This window comes from Numida meleagris, chromosome 8 (genome assembly GCF_002078875.1).
Source record: "Numida meleagris isolate 19003 breed g44 Domestic line chromosome 8, NumMel1.0, whole genome shotgun sequence".
Taxonomy (NCBI): domain Eukaryota; kingdom Metazoa; phylum Chordata; class Aves; order Galliformes; family Numididae; genus Numida; species Numida meleagris.
The window spans coordinates 7,091-28,078 of record NC_034416.1 but is presented as its reverse complement, the minus strand read 5'-3'; the positions used below and the strand labels follow the sequence as shown (position 1 = coordinate 28,078).

The window sequence follows — 20,988 nt, the reverse complement described above, 5'->3', positions numbered from 1 at the left end:
AAAGTCCGGGTGGGACGGGATGGGGAAAGACGGGGGAAGGTGCGGGAGCAGGGCTCAGCGCCGGCGGGAGCGTGGAGGCCGCTCCCTCCGCCTCATCCCTGCCCGCGCCTCTGCCGGGCCAACGCCGCTGCCCGGGCGCCGTCGCCTAGCAACCACGCCCAGCCCCCGCTGCTGCAGGCGCCCGACTCCTCGCGGCGCCCGCGCGCTCCCGGAGGCAGTGCACGCGCCGCCCGCCCGCAGGAGCGCGCACAGCCTTCCGCTCCTGCCTGGCACAAGGGCGGTGCATGCACCTATCCCGTCCCACCCACAGGGGCCGGGGCCAGCCGAATACCGGACGGGCGCGCGCGGCCTCAGCCATGCGCCACGCTACTAAGTGTGCTCTGGTGCTTCTCAGGTGCGTTTTGGCAAGGAAGGCTGCTATTAAAGCATTCTCTTGCTCGTAACCAAAGTCTTACAGCTCAAGAGTCCCTTGGAAATAAGTCCTCGAGTGGCTGACGTGCTCGAGTTACACAAAAGAATGAGAAAAAGGCTATCTCGTGCCTTTATTGAAAAGAGTGTGGCTGGGGAAAGGATGACATGCAGTACTAGTGGCATTTTCCCAGTTTTGCAGATTAGGGGTTGGAAGATGAAATAAAATACGTGACTGAATTCTGGGGTGCATTAAAAAGAGTGTGGCCAGCAGATTGAGGGAAGTGATCCTCCCCCTCTACTCTTCCCTGGTGAGGCCATGTTTCGACTACTGTGTTCAGTTCTGGGCTCCCCGGTTCAAAAAAGACAAGAATCTCCTAGAAGGAGTCTGGTGGAGGGCCACAAAGATGATAAAGGGCCTGGAGCACCTCCCATATGGGGAAAGGCTGAATAACCTGGGTCTGTTCAGCCTGGGGAAAAGAAGACTGAGGGGAGAATCTGATAAATGTTCATAAATATCTGAAGGGAGGCGGGAGGCAAACGGATGAGGCCAGGCTCTTCTTGGTGGTGCGTAGTAATAGGGAAAGGAGTAATGGCCTAAAACTTGAACACAGGAAGTTCCATACTAACGTGAGGAAGAACTTCTTTACTATAGAGGTGATGGTGCACTGGAACAGGTTGCCCAGAGAGGTTATGGAGTCTCCTTCTCTGGAGCTATTTAAGACCCAGCTGGACACCTGCCTGTGCCACCTATTGTAGAGTACCTGCTTTAGCATGGGGTTTGGACTTTATGACCTCTTGAGGTCCCTTCTAACTGCTGCAATTCTGTGATTCTGTGAAATTCAGATATATTTAGACCCACCTTTGAAATGTGCCAAGAGTAACATAATGCAGGAGTGTGAACTGCCAGCTCTAGGCTACTGATGGATGCTCTCACAGCATGCATTGAAGGATTAACCAAAGAAATGGCTAATGCTTCAAGAGCTGACAAAATGATCTTAAGATCTCAGAGCTGGCACGCTGTTGGCACCTGTCAGTGTTGCTGATGACTGCCTCTAGCTTCCCAAATCTTCCTGACAACAACATTTCACTTAAAATATTTCCCCACTAGTTGTGGGAAAAAATCCTGCAGATGTGATGATGAGTATATTTCGAAGGCTCAAAAAACAGATGTGATACATCAAGAATCAGCTTGTATTTAAAAACTCAGGAATTTGAAGTAAATTTGATAACTTAGGATGCATAATTTTGACTTGTCTATCTTCTGATGTTTAAATTTGGCAACACTGCTACCCATTCTACGCATGTTATTATGTACCTAATCCAGGAATGTTACCCAAAGCTCAGTCCTGTTGCAAATTTTAACAAGGGATCTTTTCCACTAGTCTTCCGTGATGGTATCAGGCTTTCTTCCAATGCATGTGCAACTTCTATACATGCTACTTCTTTCATAAAACATGTTGCACGCAGTCCATACAAATTTTCACCTGCCCTCCCATCTCCAAGTTTCCCCTGTCAGCTGGGCAACATTATGAACTACTAAACATCTGTGAGTTTTATCGTCTTCAAAAAAGAAATGATACAGATTGGCTGCTTTAACTCCCTGATATTTGTCTAGAAGGATATTTCAGATGCTCTGGTGAAAGTATAGATATAGACAAAATGTACAATATTACTATGAATATTTCACTTGTTATATACATTAATCAGTCATATAAACTAATTTTAAAGAAATGATAATAGGTTATCAGGACATTCTTTATATCATTATAAGCTTTCTGTAATGAGGAAAGAACACAGAATTTAATGGTATTTTAAAAAGAAAATAGTGAATAAATAAAAACATACAGATTAACATGTTAAATCCAGAACATACTGGGAAAGGAAAAAAACACTGTTGCATCCAGCATTGTAGAATTGATTGCTGTAGTGGGGATGATTTCAAAAGTGGTGTAGCAGAAATGCAAAGTCACGGCTTGAAGCAGAGATGGAGCACCTGGTGGGAAGGCAGGGCCAGCCCAGGGGAGCTCAGGTGCATGAGATGCAGCTGAGTGACCGGAAAGGGGTGAAGCCAGGATCCACCCCTTCCCAGACCTCATTTTAGGGTTGCCAGTGGAAGCTAGAGATTCCTGTATACTTGAGACCTTCTGAAGGTAAGCAGAGTCTCTGTTTCTGTGCTGTTGTATTTGAGCAAGACCTTGCTTGTTGTAGCCTAGGACTTTGCTACTCTGCTGTAATTGCTGTCCTTTCCATTGTGTTACAAGTGGGGATGGAAAAAGTCATTCTTGCAATTGGAACTGTTCTGTGCTACTTCTTGTCACGGTGATAGCAGTCTGTGGATTGAAAAGTAACTAATTTTTTAAAAGTAATGAAATTCAAACCTGTGCTCAGTATGTAGAGTAGTATTGTGGCACTGATTTTTGTCTGCGATGTATCTGTCTATTCACGCCTGGCTTTAAAGGTACAAGTGGGAGTAATGTTGAAGTTTTCAGGATTAGAAAACCAAAAGATTTCTTTTTTCAATAGCAGTTGTGTGCGTAAGTCCCTCAGCTCCTGTTGAAAAAAAAAAAAATCTTAACTGTGTGTTGGGAGAAAACAATTACTTGTTTCCCCCATATCGAAGTTTATAGATAGCACCTGAATAGACATGATACATTAGTGCAGTGATTTCAGATTATACAACAAACTATCAGACGTATTTTATATGCACTGAGAAGTGAAACACAGACATGTGAAGACATTTGTCCAAAACCATGTGTCAATGGTTTACGGGCGTTCGGCCCGGTTCCGTGATGAAGGGGATGGGGGACCCACAGGCCCACACCCCGGGAAAAGGGTAAGGAGATGGCCCTGAGAGCAAAGAACAGCGGCAACAATCTGAGGAGAAACAAACTAATTTACTAAATAAGATATCGGAATGCAAAACAACACACTATAATACAATATAATTACAATTTAAGCTGATAAATCCAATACAGAGAGAGAGAATGTCTCGAAATCAAGGTAGGCCTTAGTCTACTACTGACGATAAGATGGCTGGAGAGCGAGGTGTTGCCAGGACAAGAGACAGGCGGAAAAAAAGAATGAGGTCTCGTGATCTGCAAGCTTTTATCCTTTCCCTCTGGCTGGAAAATGGTAACAGAGGAGCAAAGTACCATGGGGACTGTAGTAGTCCTTCTCTTCTGAGAACCAGGTACATACACTACATGATGTTATGATGTGGAATACCATTATTGAAAATCATAAAACCATGACACCATGAAACAAAAGCTGCATGCCACCAGTTTGAAATGCAAGTGTTAGCATCAGAGCTGAAAGAGTAATCTGGATGTACAGACCCCTGGCCTTCTGCTCTGCCCTTAGAACAACATGCCTCATGATGTCCAGATTTTACTTTACAATTTGGAAAATTATTTTTCATCTCTAGAAACACTCGGGATCTCAGAGTGTACAAACACTAGAATACTGACAAATCTCTCTAGGCTTTTCCTCACCTAGTCACCTCAACTGATAGCAGTGTTGCAAGTACACACTCCTCTCTTTCTCCTCTGTCACTTTGTTAAAAGCTACACTGGAAAAGTATTCAGAAACTTGGCCGTAATTATAGAAGCCACATATAAAAGACCATATTATTCACTGATGAGGGGGGGAAAAAAAAGTCACACTTCCAAAACCAGGATGAGTTGAAAGAATACGCAAAGCAGATTCACTGTACTTCAAAGGGAGCATAGGGTAGAGGGCCCAGGAAGACAGATGTGATGATTCCACAACTGAGAGAGCAGTAAGATATGTTTGTTACTACAGCAGGCACTGATTTCGTGTCGATGCAGAGCTCAAGCAATTGCATGCTCCTAAAGATTGCTATTTATCTAGAGACTGGCTTAAAGCCTGCTGAAAGCAATGGCTATCTGCCTGTTAATATGAAATAGTCTGCCTTAAGCCTTAGTGTGTTTTGAATCCTTCTAGGGATTGTTTCTTCCTTTTTGTTATTTGAAAGCTAATGATTTGTAGTTTTGCACAAATGTTAAAGTTAATAATATATTTAGTCATCTTTTTAAGTGTTATCAGTGGAAAAAATAAGCAGGGGTGAAGAAAAATGACCAAACTGTATCTCCAGTGAAGAGAACTCCAGTTTCTCACTGCCTGGGAGCGTATCTGATCTGCATCACATAATATTGAGTGTTCAATGTAATTTGTGTAAGGAAAAAAAAAAATCACACTGATAAACATTTGCTGCCTTGTTTACAAAAAATTTGCTTAAATGTCATTGTTAAGCTGTGCACTGCATGGTACATACTAGGATAAATTATTTGGATGCTGGCCAGGTAACAGAATTTGGGAATTTAAGCCAATTCTTCCTGACAAGAAGTAAGGAGAAGGTAGAAGGAATGTTATCCTGTTACACTCCCCTCTACAGACCTAAATATCTTTTGTTACAGAGAATATTTTACAGTATTTTGTGTGCTATAGTTTTTGTGCCTGGTTTCTCAGTAGGTTCTTTGTGTGTGTTTTGAAATACATATGTCATTTCCAAAGGTAACAAGTGATATTTCTTTCTAGGTTTTCATCTTAGCTCAGCTGAGTACATAAGAGAAAACTGTATGATTCCTCACCATGACACTCAATACGTGACCAAGTTCTTGACAATATTTGATATAAATACGTAAGAAACTGAATGAGAATACAGCTCAGTTTCTTCAAATTAAATGAATGGGTGTATAAGTGTTTACAGATAAATGGGAGTTACTCCTCTGAAGCCCTAAACAAACAAAAATTCCAGATTAGGTATTTTTTTCAATCTGTTTCCCAGCCCTCCAAGTGGCCATATGAACCTCAAGCCTCATCCCTTTTCCAGACAGCCCTCCTGGTTGCCCACCCTGTCTCATTCTCAGTAATTCTTGATGGGTTTTCCTCCTCTGTGACACATTCTTTCATTTTCTGGCCCTTTTAAGAGTGTTTTCTCTGGCATAAAAACCTAATGCAGACACTTGAATTCATGCTCATGTATGACAGCTCATCCAGTTCCCAGGCCCTTGGCCATGTCTGAGAGGTCACTAAAGAAGGTGACAAGGAGCAGTCGTTGTAGTAGAAGGCTATATGACACACTTGTAATGGTAACTCAGCACTGATAATTGAAAAAAAAAAATCCTGCCACAAAGGAGGGATCTGCAGTACCTGGATTAATGTGGACAATTTTATGTAAATAGTTCTTAAGAATGACACGGGGACTCCTCTACTGTCCAGATGTCCTTTCCTACTGAAACACTCTGTAGTCAGAAATTTTACTGAAATCTGCCCAAAGCTTTCTGTTTGGCTTATTAAATAAAATAGTTTGTAGATTTCTTTCTCATCTGACCAGTAGGTTATTTGCTATGATAACCTTTTTAACAAGTTTTACAGAGGGGAAGACTCATATTATTATGAGCTCCGTCTATTCCATTGAAAGTTTCTCAGAAGTGGAGTCAGAGCATGATGCTCCTGTGGCTCTCACTCTGCTTATTACCTCATACCCTAGTCTGCTAGTATTCCAGACACAGATAATCACACGTGAGGGGGACCATTTTTCCTTTAGCCTGCAACTGTGTATGCAACAGACTCAACACATTTAGTTCTATGACCGTAAGTTCTGACTCAAGCAGATCAACCAAGTGCCATATTACTTTGGCTACACTGGCTCACATTCAGACATCTTTTGTGTTCCCCAAAACTCTTACCAGTCTTGGTGCTTTCCTCTGCATAATGACCATTTTTACTTGCCTTCCATATATAACAGTTCTGTAATATATCTCACTTAATTGCCCTGTTCTCAGTGGCCTTACGTTACTGACTGATGAGTGGCCCACTATATTCATTAGACTACAATACTGATGCTTGCATGTTTAAACATGCTTAAGCTGAAGACTGTATGATCCAGTTTCCCTGCTGACTGTGTAGACCTTGAGATTTCATTCGTTGTAATGTACTAATCTTTCAACCCAGCTTGACCATAATAACTAGGAAACTCCTGGGTAATTGCTTGGGTATACTGGTGAAGAATCAGGAATTTACTCTGTGAATCCCTCAGGAAGAAATCTTTCAAAGTGTTAAGATGTAACACTGTTATCTTCATAACATAAAACAATGCTTTGTTCATTACAGAAACAGAAGGAAAATAATTACCTGTGTGAGGAATGACTGGAAGTCTATTCAAGAACCTTTGTAAAGTGCTCTGATAAGCATGGCTAAAATGTCCTTGGAAAGGCAAATGGTCACCTTTCTCAACCTGGCATTTGCTTTCTGTTTCTCTTTTCAAATCTAAAAATACTATGAATAGTGGCAGAAATACCAGAGAAAATCCTGAAGAAAAAAATATGTCTCTGCTGAACTCCAGATGCACTCATAAGTCAGAGCACCTAGGAGAAAATAACATAGTAATAATGGCTATAGCATGCGTGGGGGGGAGTAAAATCAAAATCACAATCACGTCAAATGATCCCTTAATGCTTATTCTGTAATTTTAATGAAATGCTAAATATTGCACAGACCTCAGGAGGACACCTTGTATCCTCTTTGCACTCCTAACAGCCTCTGACGTAATGAGGAGTGACAAGTTGATTTACAATGTAGTTGCAGGAAGAAGGGGGGGGGGGGTAGCTTTGCTTTGCATTGTGGGTGTTGTAGTCTCTCTGCCGACTATGTGCCTAGGCAGTTAGAGGAAGCTGGACTCTAAGTCCCATAGCTCCCACTAGAGCCTACCGCACAGGCTCAGAGACCGTATGCTAGGAGGGGGTGACTACGTTGTATCTATTGTATGTTTTTTCTTTTTTTTTTTCCCCTGGCATTTTGTACATTTCGCAGTAGATTTAAATCGGGAGTGAAAAGCATGGCAGATGAGCAAGAGATCATGTGCAAACTCGAGAGCATCAAGGAGATCAGGTATGTTTGCTTTGTGCCGCATCAGTTACATGAAGCAGCTTTCTCTTCGGGGAAGCGGAGTAGTTGCGTCGATCTGAAAGTAGCTATTGTGCTACTGAGGGAAAGAAAACCACCCCAAGCCTTATGATAAGAGCTAAAAATACATTTTTCTAGTTAGAAAAGGCACATCTGGAGCTGGGAAGTGCCAGTGAAATGCGCGGCAAACGGCTGCAATGGTCGTACGTTTCCTGAGTATTAGCTCGGTAACACCATAACAAGAGAAGGAAAAGCATGTGGGTGGGAAAGGCAGATTCAGCCCCATGTAGCTGGGAGAGCGGTGTTCGGCTGCGGGTGTTTTCTTTTAAGCACTTCGGTTTATAATTTCTCATCCCTAAGTCTCTCTGTTGTAAATTTATTGTTTTGCCTCTTTCATTTGTACCATTCTCCCCCCGCGCCGGCAGGAGCCTTAACAGGCTCGGAAAGGAAGGGGTTGTCACGGAAAGCTGAGAATGGGTGTGCCCCAAAGAATGGCATGGATTAAGTGTCTGAGCAGGACTGGGATGGCTGAGTGCAGATGGGCAGAGAGTTCGTGGGTGGACGTGGGGCTGCTCAGCTGCCAGAGCAGCTGATTTCCCTGGGCAGAGGAGACTGTACTGCTCTGAGATTGCAGCTTTTGGAGGAGCGTGGAATTTGCGTGTTTGCTGGAAGAGGAAAGCATCTGAGCCTATGAGGCAGTCAGTGCTTAAGACAGGCAGGGAAAGATAGTGGAAGCCTTCCTACCCGCTGTTTCTGGCTATCGCTCTGAAAAGATGCACAGAGCTGTGTGTCAAGGTGACAGTGTTGTGGTAGTGATGGATGGGGACACACTGGCATTAGGCTTTTTCTGTCATCGTCTGGAGGACCTGCCACAAGGCAGGCAGCTTTCTCACTCTGCTGTTCTGTGCGATGTGATACAACAGGAATTTGTATATAGTGCTCTCAATATAGCATATCTAACAGGATGCACTGAAGGAGGAAGGGATCATAAACAACAATGCATGCCACCACTTGTGCCCACTTCAGAGGTATGTTTTTCTAAGCTTTAGGTATGACATTTTCATTCTTGGGCTTAGGATACTGATATGCAGGTAAGGCCTAAGCTGTCAATATTTAGCAGAAATTGATGTATCCAAAGCCAGAATATCTTACAAAGAAAGTGTGGGCAATGATCTGGAATTACGCTGGGAGCTGAAGGGTGAGCTGGTGGTGGGTAACCCTCCAAGTGGCAAGAAGTGTTTTGGGGCATGACAGCTGAAGAGAGGCTCTTGGTGAGTATGTTTGCAGAAGAGGTGGTGGACATAGGAGCTACTGCCTGGCCCTGCACACAAGTTGCTGCAGAGATGTCTTTCTGCCTGGTACCAGCACCTTAAATAAGCACTCTTTACCCATGCGAAGAAGTGAGGTAGGCAACAGTGTATGGGCCTTTACCTTTTTCATTCTATACCATGAAGATGAACAAAGATCAGACAAAAATATTCATGTTAGATGCGTTCCAAAACTCCACGTAGAAAAAGATGGGATAGTACATTGTATGGGAACTGCTGAGTCACGGCCTGAACCAGTGATTGAGCACCTGGAGGAAAGACCCAGTCAGCCCTGGGAGCGCAGATGGAGGCAATTCACCTGTGTGACCAGAAGGGGTGGAGTCTGGCTCCACTCCTCTTAGTCAGCCCTTAAATGAGGCCTGCCACTGAGGAAGGATCTCTTTCTGGAGAGCCCTCCTTGGTGGAAGCCTTTCCCTGTGAACCCAAAATCTTCTGATACGGGTGAGCAATCTACTTCCCTTCCCTTGTAGCACCTTGCTATTGTGTCGGTCCTTCCACCTCTTTTGCAATGCCTTTTCCATCGCGTTTGTCTTTCTGATCGCTACATACATGCTTTGCAGAGTACGAACAGTGCTTTTCTACTCAGATATTAGACATGTTCTTTTAAAATATAGGAGTAGATATGGCCTACTTGAGGTCCAATTATTATAACACTGAATTTAAGTATCTCATTAAATTCACTTTCCAGGGAGAGTGGTATATTGTATTTGGAAATTTATGGTGCATTCTGTTTTCTGATAATATATTTAAGTACTACATTAACACTGCAATTAAGACATTTTTTAGATTAGTTTACGGTATAAGACACCGTGAACGTGACATGAATAGCTATACTAGACAATGACATATCAATGAATTTGCTTGAACATAATTTAAATTAAACAAGCAAAAATCCTGCTTGAGGTGTTGATGTCTATTTTGAGTCTCCTTTCTCAAAATGTGGTCAAAAACCTACTTACTAAAATATCCTTCCATTCTATGAAAAAATTCATTCAAAATAACTAGGAGAATTTCTTATATTTACAGAGCAAATACAGCTTTGGTAGATTTGGCAGGTTTTACTTTAATGTGCATTCAGGGTACTATTCTACAGGCAGAGGGGAAAAAAAAAAACCTTACCACTGAAATAAAAGAAATTGCTTATTTCTGTTGGTGCTCTCTGTCAGTTATTAAAGGCAGCTCAGCTGGGTTTTTGATGACATTCTGGAATCTGATTATGAAGATCTACCTTCCTAGATATGTACAAGTATACATAATTAGTATGGAATTACTGTTGTCAGTAAAGGTGAAAGCCCTCAGTCCAAACATATCTGCACATACTTACTGGTACGCATTGAGTACTTCAGAAGAATCCTAGCTGTATTTGGAGCACATGTGTAAAGTCTGGACCTCAGTGTCCTGACGGGGAGAAGATCAGAGACTGAGCATGAACATATCCACAGCAGATGCCAGCTTCACTGCTTAATGTCATACTGGGACACAATTAGTTGCTACTGTTATCACTGCGGTCTAAGAACTTAAATAGAAGGGCAAAGAACAAGAGGGCAGGATTCATTAGGCAGTATAGAAATCACAATACTAGTTTTTGTTTCAAAGCATCATTGTCTGTTACCTGATGCTAAAATAAAGAGCTTTAATTGTGTGCACTTTTTCTTTTCTAATACCAAAAGCTAATTATTTGGTCTGAAACAACCCCCTGCAACTCATTTGGTGTAGCAGTTTGGCAGAGGATAGCTGTCAGTGCCTAGTAACAGTGTGGAAGGTAATCTATTTCCATTCTATTAGGTGAATGTGTGTCATAAATGCAAGAATGGAAACTGAGAACAAATCCTCCTAGTTTCAGTAATCAAAGCTGCCACTACTAAATGAATGTTTCAAATAAATGATGTCTGGTGAAAACAAGCGTGGATGTTTGGATTATACTTTTTATGGGGTGTTTCCACATTTAAAATAGAGGATAGCGACGGGCTCCTTTACTAGTATAACTCTAATATTTATATGCAGGCTAGTAAGTACTGCTGGATAGTAAATGGAAAAAAAGACTTGCCAAATCTTTTTCCATAAATCCCAATTTTTACAGATGAATAAGTATAAGTGAAATTTGGTTTTGTTCAAAGGCTTTTTTAAAGTCATACAATATATATTTTTAAAAATTTTACATACTTAGATAATATCCTCCTCTAGCTGTGTGACATGTCATCTTTGTCTTACTTTTGATTCCTAATCAAGTTCCTAAGGTTGGAGAAGACCTCTAAGATCATCTAGTCCAACTGTCTACCCCACCAATATTGCCCACTAAACTATGTCCCGAAGTACTACATCTACCCTTTCCTTGTAGCGACTGACTCTGGAGGCATTCATCACTTCCCTGGGCTACCTGTTCCACTGCCAAACCACTCTATCTGAGAAGAAATTCTTCCTAATATCCATCATACTGGCAAAGTTATTTATGTTACTGTTTTTATCTATTGCATCTTCATAAGCTCCTGAAGTGAGAGAGGGAATAACTGAAGCGATAGTTCTTGGAATAGATAACCACAGTTGGTTGTCCCAGGGACTGACCTAGCTTTCTGCCATAATCTTCAGCAAATGGTGGAAACCCGTTGTGCAAGTTCCCTGTGCCAGTGATAACTCAGGCAGTCAGTAAAAGGGTTACAAATCTTGGGGCATAAACTTATGTTGCACTCATGGAGGCTAATTTAGAAAACAGGAACAAGGTGACTGAGAAGATTTGCAGTCGCAATGTGAGCGTCCCAAAGAAGGAGGGTGATGGAGGGCAAGCTCTAGTCACAGAATAGAATCTATTATAGACTTCTACCATATGCTTTAAAGAACAGTCCTTGGGCTAGCGCTAACATTTCTTTGGAATCTTGGTTGGAATAAGAGAAAACAGGAACTCTGTTAAAGCCAAAGATAACAAAGAAAATGTGAGATGGTACTGTGCCATTAGTGTCAAGATGGGATCTTGCTGTTAAGCGAACGGAATGGAGGGAGGATTTCTACTTGTACTTCTGATGCAGCCCTGCAGATAAGTAGAATACACTTCTAACTGTGCAATTGGATGCAGTAAGAGCGAGAAAGGATCCTCCTCTTAAAATAGGGCATTCTCAAAGTCTAGACCTTGTGGGAAAGGAAGTCACGCAACCTTTTCTAGGACTGGTGTGAAATCCACATTCTCAGATCTTACTGTTCATCTGATAGTCAGATTCCTGTAATCTACAGAGTACAGTTCAGTCAACTTTGCTGCTTATGTTGAAATGGAATCGAACTTGCTCCCCTTTGCATGACGATGAGGAAACTTTGAAATGAGAACACAAACTCCCTTTTCCCCTGCCCTTTCTTACGTCATGTCTATAGGAAGTCTACTGTGTAATGAACTTGGAAACAAATCTGGAGATAGTCACATAGCACCTACTACAACTAAAAAGGAATTCTGCATTCTTGTTTGATTCACACAAAGTGAAGCAAGGGATTCTAGAACTCTTTATCGCATGCTTGAAAAGTGACGTTGTAGGCTGTTCTTATAAATGTTTAAGTTTTGTTGGCTTATCGGTTAGGGCATATCATATTCTGACTTTGGGTACAGCAAAAATAACTAATGCATTGGGAATATGACCAAGAACACGCTGTTTGCTCTGTTCAGCAACTTGGTCAGCTGCTGGATCACAATAGCAGTACACAGTTCTACTTCTTAAAAATGTCCGATGACTGAAACTTGCACCCTTTGATTCCTAGCTTTGAAGACAGAGATATGAACTGGGTTTCTAAACATTTTTATTACAGATTGGCAAAAAATTAAAATAAAAAACAAACCAGAATGCAGGGCATGTGGAGAAACATTTACAAATATGTAAAAGGTAGTAGATAAGCACTATTTTCACCAGTGTCTATTATTGATGCCTGCTTCTTACATTTATTCATCTACAAAGTGACGTCTCACAAAAATATTTTGCAATTACTTACTATTGTCCCTCTGTATTTCTAATTATTATTTGGATTCAGGAATAAGACTTTGCAGATGGAAAAAATAAAGGCACGACTAAAAGCGGAGTTTGAGGCCCTGGAGTCTGAGGAGAGGCACCTGAAAGAATACAAGCAAGAAATGGACCTGCTGCTGCAAGAGAAGATGGCACATGTGGAGGAGCTGCGTCTGATCCATGCTGATATTAATGTGGTACGGAACAGTCCAGATGCAGATGATCTATGACAGTTGTATGTGAATAAGGCCACAAGTTGTGGAATTGCACGCGTCAATGAACTGGTTCATTCAACTGAATTACTGGTTCAGTTATCTGGATTTTACAACACAACACCATCCTAGGATCCTACAAAGAGTACAAAGTAAATTTAATATAGGCTAATTTTTTTTTTTTTTTCCCTGACTGCTTTGGCTGGGATATTTTAGGATGTTGGCGTGGAAAGCATTTGGATCAAGGGGCTAGATGACCAAGTCCATTATAGAACTTCACCAGTATTCATAGCAACATCATTCTGGCAATCCCATGGAAAATGATTCTTTCCGTTATCTTTTTCTCATTTAGCAGCTAGAGGCAGCTAGCTGGGATTTTTGACTGTTTTTTTCATTCTGGAAGAAAAGGTATTTTGGGAAAATGTATGATATTTGTGAAGTTCTTAGAAAGGACTGATCTTCATCACTGAGTGAAACTATGAGACATTACCTCAGTACAGTAAGAAACACCAGCCTGAAGGGAATTAATACAAACAAGAGAAAAACAGCTTATAAAGAAGGAATATTAATCAGTTAGAAGGGCCAAGTGGAGATTTCATTATGTTAGGGCTCTGACATGACTGTACAGTGGTTTTTAGCTCTGCAGGTATCTGTGCTTTGCACCAGAGGAAACATTCTCACATTACAAGCAAGTACAAGCTATGTACTGGATGCACAGACTGCAAATATTTTTCATTTGAAATTTCTGTTCTTCTCCCGTTTCATAACTTTTCTCAGTGAGTTTCATCCTCCCTCTCTTTTCTCTAACGTGATCTTTTTCTGCCTTTTTCCATTTACTGCAGTAAGAGAAGCAGGAACCTTTTCTTAGCTTGCTAATTAACTTCTAACCAAAGCTCTTTATTTGACTATTGTGTTGTTTCCAATCTCTTCCAACTTGAGTGAGAAAAAGCTTTTCTTTCTGACACAGTTTCTTTGCTCAGAGAGCTATTGAAAGAATAGTCCTTTTAAAACCATATTCATCTTTCTGTTTCAGATGGAGAATACTATCAAGCAGTCTGAGAATGATCTCAACAAACTCTTGGAATCTACTCGTCGCCTGCATGAGGAGTACAAACCCCTGAAGGAGCATGTAGATGCTCTGCGAATGACTCTGGGCTTGCAGAGGCTGCCAGATCTGTGTGAGGAAGAAGAGAAACTGTCCCTTGAGTAAGTCTCCAAAGCAAACGCTGTCTGGCTTTACACCGTTTTTTGACTCTATTGGTTATTTTGCTGTTTTACTTGTGTTGGCAGATGGAAGAAAGGACTTAAGAGGTATTGGATTTCTTCAGAAATACAGTTTTCCACTGAAAACAGCTTGACGCTACAAAGAATATAAAAATCTATTGCATTAGAATATTAATTTTAACAGAATAAAATATAAAAATGGTTTTTCAGAAGTGAATCTAACACTATTAAAGATTAAGTATGTACATTACGTATTTTATAGCCTAGTAGATTTGTGTTTAATTACAAATCGAGATGCATTAGAAACTGAGAATCATTGCCATTCTTCTGAAATCTGTCTGATGAATACAAATGCAGAGGGAAATACGAACAATTATATTTACAAACTAAATGTGTCTAAATGTAGGCAATTTTACTCTGGTGGAGGAACATAATATGGAAATATAAACCATCACATTTTAACACAAAATATTCCTTAAAATAATGGCATAGTCCAGAAGGTGCTTATATTTAATTATTTTTGTATTGGTCTAGCTACTTTGAAAAGCAGAAAGCAGAATGGCAGACAGAACCACAGGAGCCTCCCATCCCAGAGTCTCTGGCTGCAGCTGCAGCAGCTGCCCAACAACTGCAAGTGGCTAGGAAGCAAGATACCAGACAGACAGCAACGTTCAGACAACAGCCACCTCCGATGAAGGTTAGGAAATTGAATGTGCTGTTTTTTCTCTTGTGTCGTTGGAAAATACAATGCTTATAAATTTCATCAGTATTTACAAAAAGGAAAAATGATGTGTCCCGATTCTGATACTTTCTGTAGAGGTTCATATTTTTTTTTCACCCATATTGCTGGGTGAAACACTGGCTGGATCGCCAGGCCCAGAGAGTTGTGGTCAATGGAGTTAAATCCAGTTGGTGGGCAGTCGTGAGCTGTGTCCCCCAGGGCTCGGAACTGGGGCTTCTTCTATTCAATGTCTTTATTAATGATCTTGATGAAGGGATAGAGTGCACCCTCAGTAAGTTTGGAGATGACACCAAGCTGGGAGGGAATGTTGATCTGCCAGAGGGTAGAAAGGCTTTACAGAGGGACCTGGATAGACTGGAACGATGGGCCAAGGTAAACTGTATGAGTTTCAATAGGGCCAAGTGTCGGGTCCTGCACTTTGGTCACAACAACCGCAGGCAACCCCACAGACTTGGGGAGGAGTGGCTGGAAAGCTGCATTATGGAAAGGGACCTTGGTATGCTGATGGACAGTCGGCTGAATATAAGCCAGCAGTGTGCCCAGGGGGCCAAGAAGGCCAATGGCATTCTGGCTTGTATCAGAAATGGTGTGTTGAGGAGGACTAGGGAAGTCATCCTGCCCCTGTACTCAGCTTTGGTGAGGCCCCACCTCAAGTACTGTGTTCAGTTTTGGGCGCTTCAGTACAGAAAGGACATTGAGGTGCTGGAGCAGGTCCAAAGAAGGGCAGCAAGGCTTGTGAAAGGCTTGGAGAATATGCCCTGTGAGGACAGACTAAAGGAACTGGGGCTGTTTAGTCTGGGGAAGAGGAGGCTGAGGGGAGACCTCATTGCTCTCTTCAAATACCTGAAAGATGATTGTGACAAGAGCGGGGCTGGTCTCTTCTCACTGGTGACAGGTGACAGGACAAGGGGAAATGGCCTCAAGTTGTGCCAGGGGAGGTTTAGGTTGGATATCAGGAAAAACTTCTTCACAGAAAGGGTTGTTAAGCACTGGAACAGGCTGCCCGGTGGGGTGGTTGAGTCAACATCCCTGAATGTGTTTAAAAATCATTTGGGTGGGGTGCTCAGGGCCATGATTTAGCAGTGGGTTGTTAGAGTATTATGGTTAGGTTGTGGTTGGACTTGATGATCTTGAAGGTCTTTTCCAACCTGAGCAATTCTATGTCTCCATATTGGTAGCAACCCCAGTAGACTTAAACTAGTAGCACCAGTCATCAAGGATTAAGGACAAGGCTCTACTTTATTTTGACTAATTTATGACCCAAGACTCTCCATAGCAATGCAAGACTAATGGTTAGGTTGAATTAATCCATACATATGCACTTATGAGAGTTGTACTACCATTAACAGTTACACTCAGCTCTTTCTGTAGTCTGTAAGAAAAGAGAAGTAATTCCATAGGGGTATCTATCTCATTCAGGTTCCAAAGATTCACTGAATAGGGAGGTAAACTGGGGTAAGTATATTTCATAGTTATGTACTTCATGTTTCGGGTTAGGTCAGTAAAAGCCTTTCTGAGAGCAATATGCTTCATTCAAATGGAAGTTAAATAGTTTAGTATGAAACAAAGCAGTAGAGTGCTGTATCTTGTGTTAAATATATAGAATTCATCTAATCACCCTCTCTGCCTTGAATTCTGTGAAACTGCAGTCAGCTTTCACCATAACATCTCTGACTCAATGAGATGTTACCCATGTAGACATCTTTAAAACACATGGAAAGCTTAAACAAAAATAAATTTCATGCTGAAATTATTAATACAGGCCTGAACCATGCGTTTGCTGAGCTGTAGTTTCACTTCAATGAAATGGTCTTGTTTTTCAGAGACCTGGAAATAAAAATTGGCATTGGTTTGCCTTTGAAAGCATGAAGTCTTTGTTATTTTTTTCTGTGCTGTATCTTAGAATATGATGCTAATGTATCAATGCCACTTAAATGTTTATAACAAAAGGCTGCAATGTTGCATTTCAGGCCTGTTTATCCTGTCACCAACAAATTCATCGGAATGCACCAATATGTCCTCTCTGCAAAGCAAAAAGCCGATCTCGGAATCCCAAAAAGCCCAAAAGGAAGCAGGATGAATGAAACTCAGAAAACTGCTGAGCAAAGTGTGACCTTTTCCAATACCATTCCAGTAGAACTGTAAATGTGGCCAGACTTTACTGAAGTACAGACACAACTATGACCGACCCATTGTTTTCTATCAATACAATGTAAGCACAACGTTCCTGTTCTGTTTTAATTTTTTTCTGGTCCTTAGGATGTTTTAGGAAAATAAGTATTAACGGTGCTACAGTTTAATGTTTCAATCATTCCATTTTTTGGATTCCTAAGCAATATAGAATTCTTATGTGAGTATCCTAGACACCAGGCTATGCTTATTGGCCACATGTGATTACCACAGGTACTTTTATGTCCTCTTTTTAAAAATAGATGTTACTAAAAGATTATTCAATTTTCTTCTGATAACAGGAGACCATTTGAAATGCAGAAAAAATCTGTTTGTTTTACTAAAGAACAATTTTCCAGGCTAGTAAAATTTCACGGGCTTAGGTATCAAATGGTGCTTTTTTTTTTTTTTTTAACCCCTTTCTTTTTTAATACTGGAAATGTTCAGGGGCAAAAATGTTTATACAAGAATTCAGTGCATTAAGGACACAAGCGAATTTTGATTTACTGGAGTTTGACTGTACATTCAATCAAATTTGGCTTAAAATTTGGAAAAGGGATCCGGTTATAGGCTGTGTATGAATTACTAAAAATGACATAATGTGTGATGTTTTAACATCTTAATGTGGTATTATTTTCAGCAGTCAGATTTCTGACTGACTCACATGAACACATTAGTGGTCCTTCTGCGCTCTAAGATAAAAACCAGCGAGCCCACAGACTGCAACAGTAGCCATTCTGCACAGCTCCTCTTTCTGGTTTCTACAGCAAAAATCTCCTTTGGCAGACATATCCTTGACTGGATTACAGGGAAGTTCAATAACATACTGGGAACAGTGTCAACTTAAAAATGATGCAATTCACCAGAACTGTCATGTTTTTGTGTTGTTTTTTCTCCCTAACCAAAACTTCCTATTGTTATATCTTTTAATAACCCATTTTGAAATTAGTTTTATTTCACCCATGTTTTCTTCTTCCTCTGCATGTGTACCAGAAGAATCCTGATTGCAGGATCCTGCAGACCCCTCCCTGTATCTGTTTCATCTCATGTAACCGTTTCTCCCACAGGGAGGATGGTAGTGACCCACCTATGGAGCTGGGACTTCTGACTTACTTATTTCTAATTCTGATTTTGTCACCAACATGGTTGATCTTTGGTACTGTATATTATTTTCACTAACTTCAGGAGACAGGGAGTGCCTGACCTCTTTTTTTTTTTTTTTTTTTTAGCCCAAGTTTTCTTCTACTACTATACTATTACTATACTTCTACTACTATAATACTGTGATAATATTGGGAATTTTGCTTGTTTAAAAAAGAACAGTGAAACCCTAAGTCACTGGTCAGAACTATGCCATATGGTGGGGACTCTGTAAATCCACACAAAATGATTTTGCTGGCTAAGGCACATATATTGCCATTAATTTCCAAACTCTGCCATAAAGTACACAAGTATTTTATTGAATGTAGTGCTACAAGTTATGCCAAGTTCAGTCAGTATTCTCCCATTTTAATGTTTCATAACCAAATAAACATCTGTAAGCAGGGCAGACAGAATGTGGACTATATGCCACTGAAAAGATGTAAAGAGAGAATTCTGTAAGCTGTATTACTCGGAATTGCTTTCTGGGAGATAATGATAGTGGAGGATAGCGTGACCTCATGCTCCCTTTACCACATGGCAGTAGTGCCCCAACTCTCTATCTTTATGCATATTTCCTAACACAAATATTCTGTGTTCTGGTTTTATATGTCAGAGAGACTGCATACTGTGTACCCTGCTCAGAGCAATTCCTATTGAGTTTAAAGGAAGATATACACAGGGTTAAAGACTAGCATATGGACTCCTCCAATCTGCATGCATTAAAGCAGCATACTTTTGTGATAGATATTCATAAATTTAAGAACTAGTGACATTGGAGAGTGAGTGAATGGTTTGCAATGAAGTAGTGTGTATAGAAGCATAGACTTTTAGAACTGATTTACAGTCCTGAAATAGACAAGGTTAGTCCTAGCTGTTCTTATTTCACTATTGCTTTGCTAGGTTCTTCATTTCTTGGGGATCTCTAGAGTTCTAGACTGCAGCATGCTTAAGGATGCACCATTTCCTAATTTTGTATGACAGTTTTGTATTATTGTTTTTGTTTAAACTAGCCTCTTGTGTCCTTGTGTTTAACAAGGTTTTGTTATTTAAAAAAAGGAAAAAAAGTGTATATGACATACTGTATTTCTATCAATCACATATTACTGTTTACAAATCTGTTTGCACATCCTTTCTGAAGTTCAGTCATATGAGTAGTGAGATGTTGTTGAGAAAGAATCAAACTATTCCAGTGAGACAAAAATCCATATATATATATTCAAGGGTCTTGAGGGCAGAGGGATGGAGAGAAGCATTATCTCAGGGAACTAGTAATCTGTTATCTAACAGGCAGTTCTCTAATTAAGGAAGTTAACTGGAGAGCTCTTCTGGTGACAGCCTTGGCCCTTTCCTCCCATACATCTTTCTTGAGAGACTTGAGAGATAATTATGAAACACTGATTCCTTGCTCTGTCAGAGGAGGCAACTATCTGAAGAACAGTTTTTACTACAAAACTATGGCATTTCTGCTCTGTGAAGCAAATTTGGCCTCTTCATTTGTACCTAACATTCTTTCAGAATGATGTTACTTCACTTAAATACATTCTTATTCAGGTTAAATTCTCTTAATAGACACAAAGAAACCCTTGCCACATATGCTGAGAGGCTGTTTAAGCCTTGAATACCTTACCAGACTTCTGTATTTCTAACACATGGTTTGACCCCTGGTCATTCCCTTTTCAGTGTATATTCAAGTGGCAACAAAACCACAGAATTTCCTGTAGTTGTTTTCCAGGGTCCTTCCCCAGTTTTTCATCCGCCTTGAATGGTGTAGTCCTGTTCTTCTGCAACCAAATGGTGAAGAGTTCACAAGCATCTCCTTCTCTCCTCCTCCCCCCCTCCCCCAACCACACCTTAAGCTCATGCTAAAATGATGAAAACATTGTACCGTGAAAAAGGGCTTTACTATAAAAAAAAAAAAATTCATACTGAAGCTGGGGTTGATCAATTACTAAAACTTCGCTGCCAAGGACTCCATGATGTATAAAGAAAATGTAAGCCAAATTCTAATAATTGCACTAAATGAATTTAACTTTGGCTTTTTCAACAGCACACATAGCTTCAAGTTACATTACTTACGTTTGAAAGAATAGGCATTGGTGTGCTCTTCTAAGTACCAGACTATTCAAGAAGTCTAGACAGTACTAGCAGTTTAAATAAATAAATGGAAGTGCTTTCCCTTATTTTACAGTTTGCTAAGTCCCCTGATGTATGTTTTTATTTTAGCTTTTGGGTATTTTAACAATACCTGGAGTTTCAATGGTTTCTGTGTTAATATATTTTATTCCTCTGACGAGGATTAACCTATTAACTTCTCTGTACAATGCTTTTTAATAAAATTTACTTTCACGTCATGCTTTCTTTCCCCCCTGCCCCCCTCCTTGCCGCGACACTGAGCCAATGGGTGGCCACGGGAAGCTGGAAAATAGCGTCTCTGCGGTAATCACTCTGTGGCGTTAGTCCGCCCATTGCGATGGTATTTGAGCCTCCAAGCAGTAACACACATGCGCGCGGAAAAGCGGAGGTAACGCCTCTAATTCTAATCGCTCTGTGCGCGCTGGCGCTGCGCCCCTCACCGCTGCCTCCTGATGAACGGAATCTGGTACTGCAGGCGCTGCCGTACATGCAGAAAAGACAGGAAACGGGCAGGGAGGTGTACTCCGAGGCAGTGGTGGAAAGAACACAGCTTCGTCGTCTCTTGCCTCTGCTTACCCGCGTGCTGCACCATGATGGAAAATCACATTTCCCACAATGGCCTGAAACAGACTTTGCTGATGGGCTGCTATATGCCTAGAGAGGTACGGGCAGCACGCACATCCACGTGTACACCCACTGTATGTGATGGCACCATAGAAAGC

The 20,988-nt window shown here is 41.0% G+C and overlaps 1 protein-coding gene across 3 annotated transcripts; it reads left to right on the top strand.

The window, feature by feature from the left end:
* ZC4H2 (zinc finger C4H2-type containing) lies at nt 62-20,484 on the top strand. 3 transcript variants are annotated; one of them, XM_021406373.1, is made up of 5 exons: nt 62-394; nt 12,669-12,840; nt 13,889-14,061; nt 14,614-14,776; nt 16,792-20,484. In XM_021406373.1, exons 1-5 carry the CDS (start codon nt 285-287, stop codon nt 16,903-16,905), a joined length of 732 nt encoding a protein of 243 aa, XP_021262048.1. In that variant the 5' UTR covers nt 62-284; the 3' UTR covers nt 16,906-20,484. The 3 variants fall into 3 exon arrangements, with proteins under 3 accessions (XP_021262048.1, XP_021262049.1, XP_021262047.1); XM_021406372.1 differs by lacking the exon at nt 62-394 and adding an exon at nt 7,130-7,323; XM_021406374.1 differs by lacking the exons at nt 62-394; nt 14,614-14,776 and adding an exon at nt 7,124-7,323.

What these genes read in the sequence shown, in the direction of transcription:
- ZC4H2 (XM_021406372.1), top strand. Translation starts at nt 7,199, where the DNA reads ATGTTTTTTCTTTTTTTTTTTCCCCTGGCATTTTGTACATTTCGCAGT. An exon ending in GAGAGCATCAAGGAGATCAG is followed by an intron (nt 7,324 to 12,668) that starts GTATGTTTGCTT and finishes ATTTGGATTCAG; the next exon opens with GAATAAGACTTTGCAGATGG. An exon ending in TCCATGCTGATATTAATGTG is followed by an intron (nt 12,841 to 13,888) that starts GTACGGAACAGT and finishes TTTCTGTTTCAG; the next exon opens with ATGGAGAATACTATCAAGCA.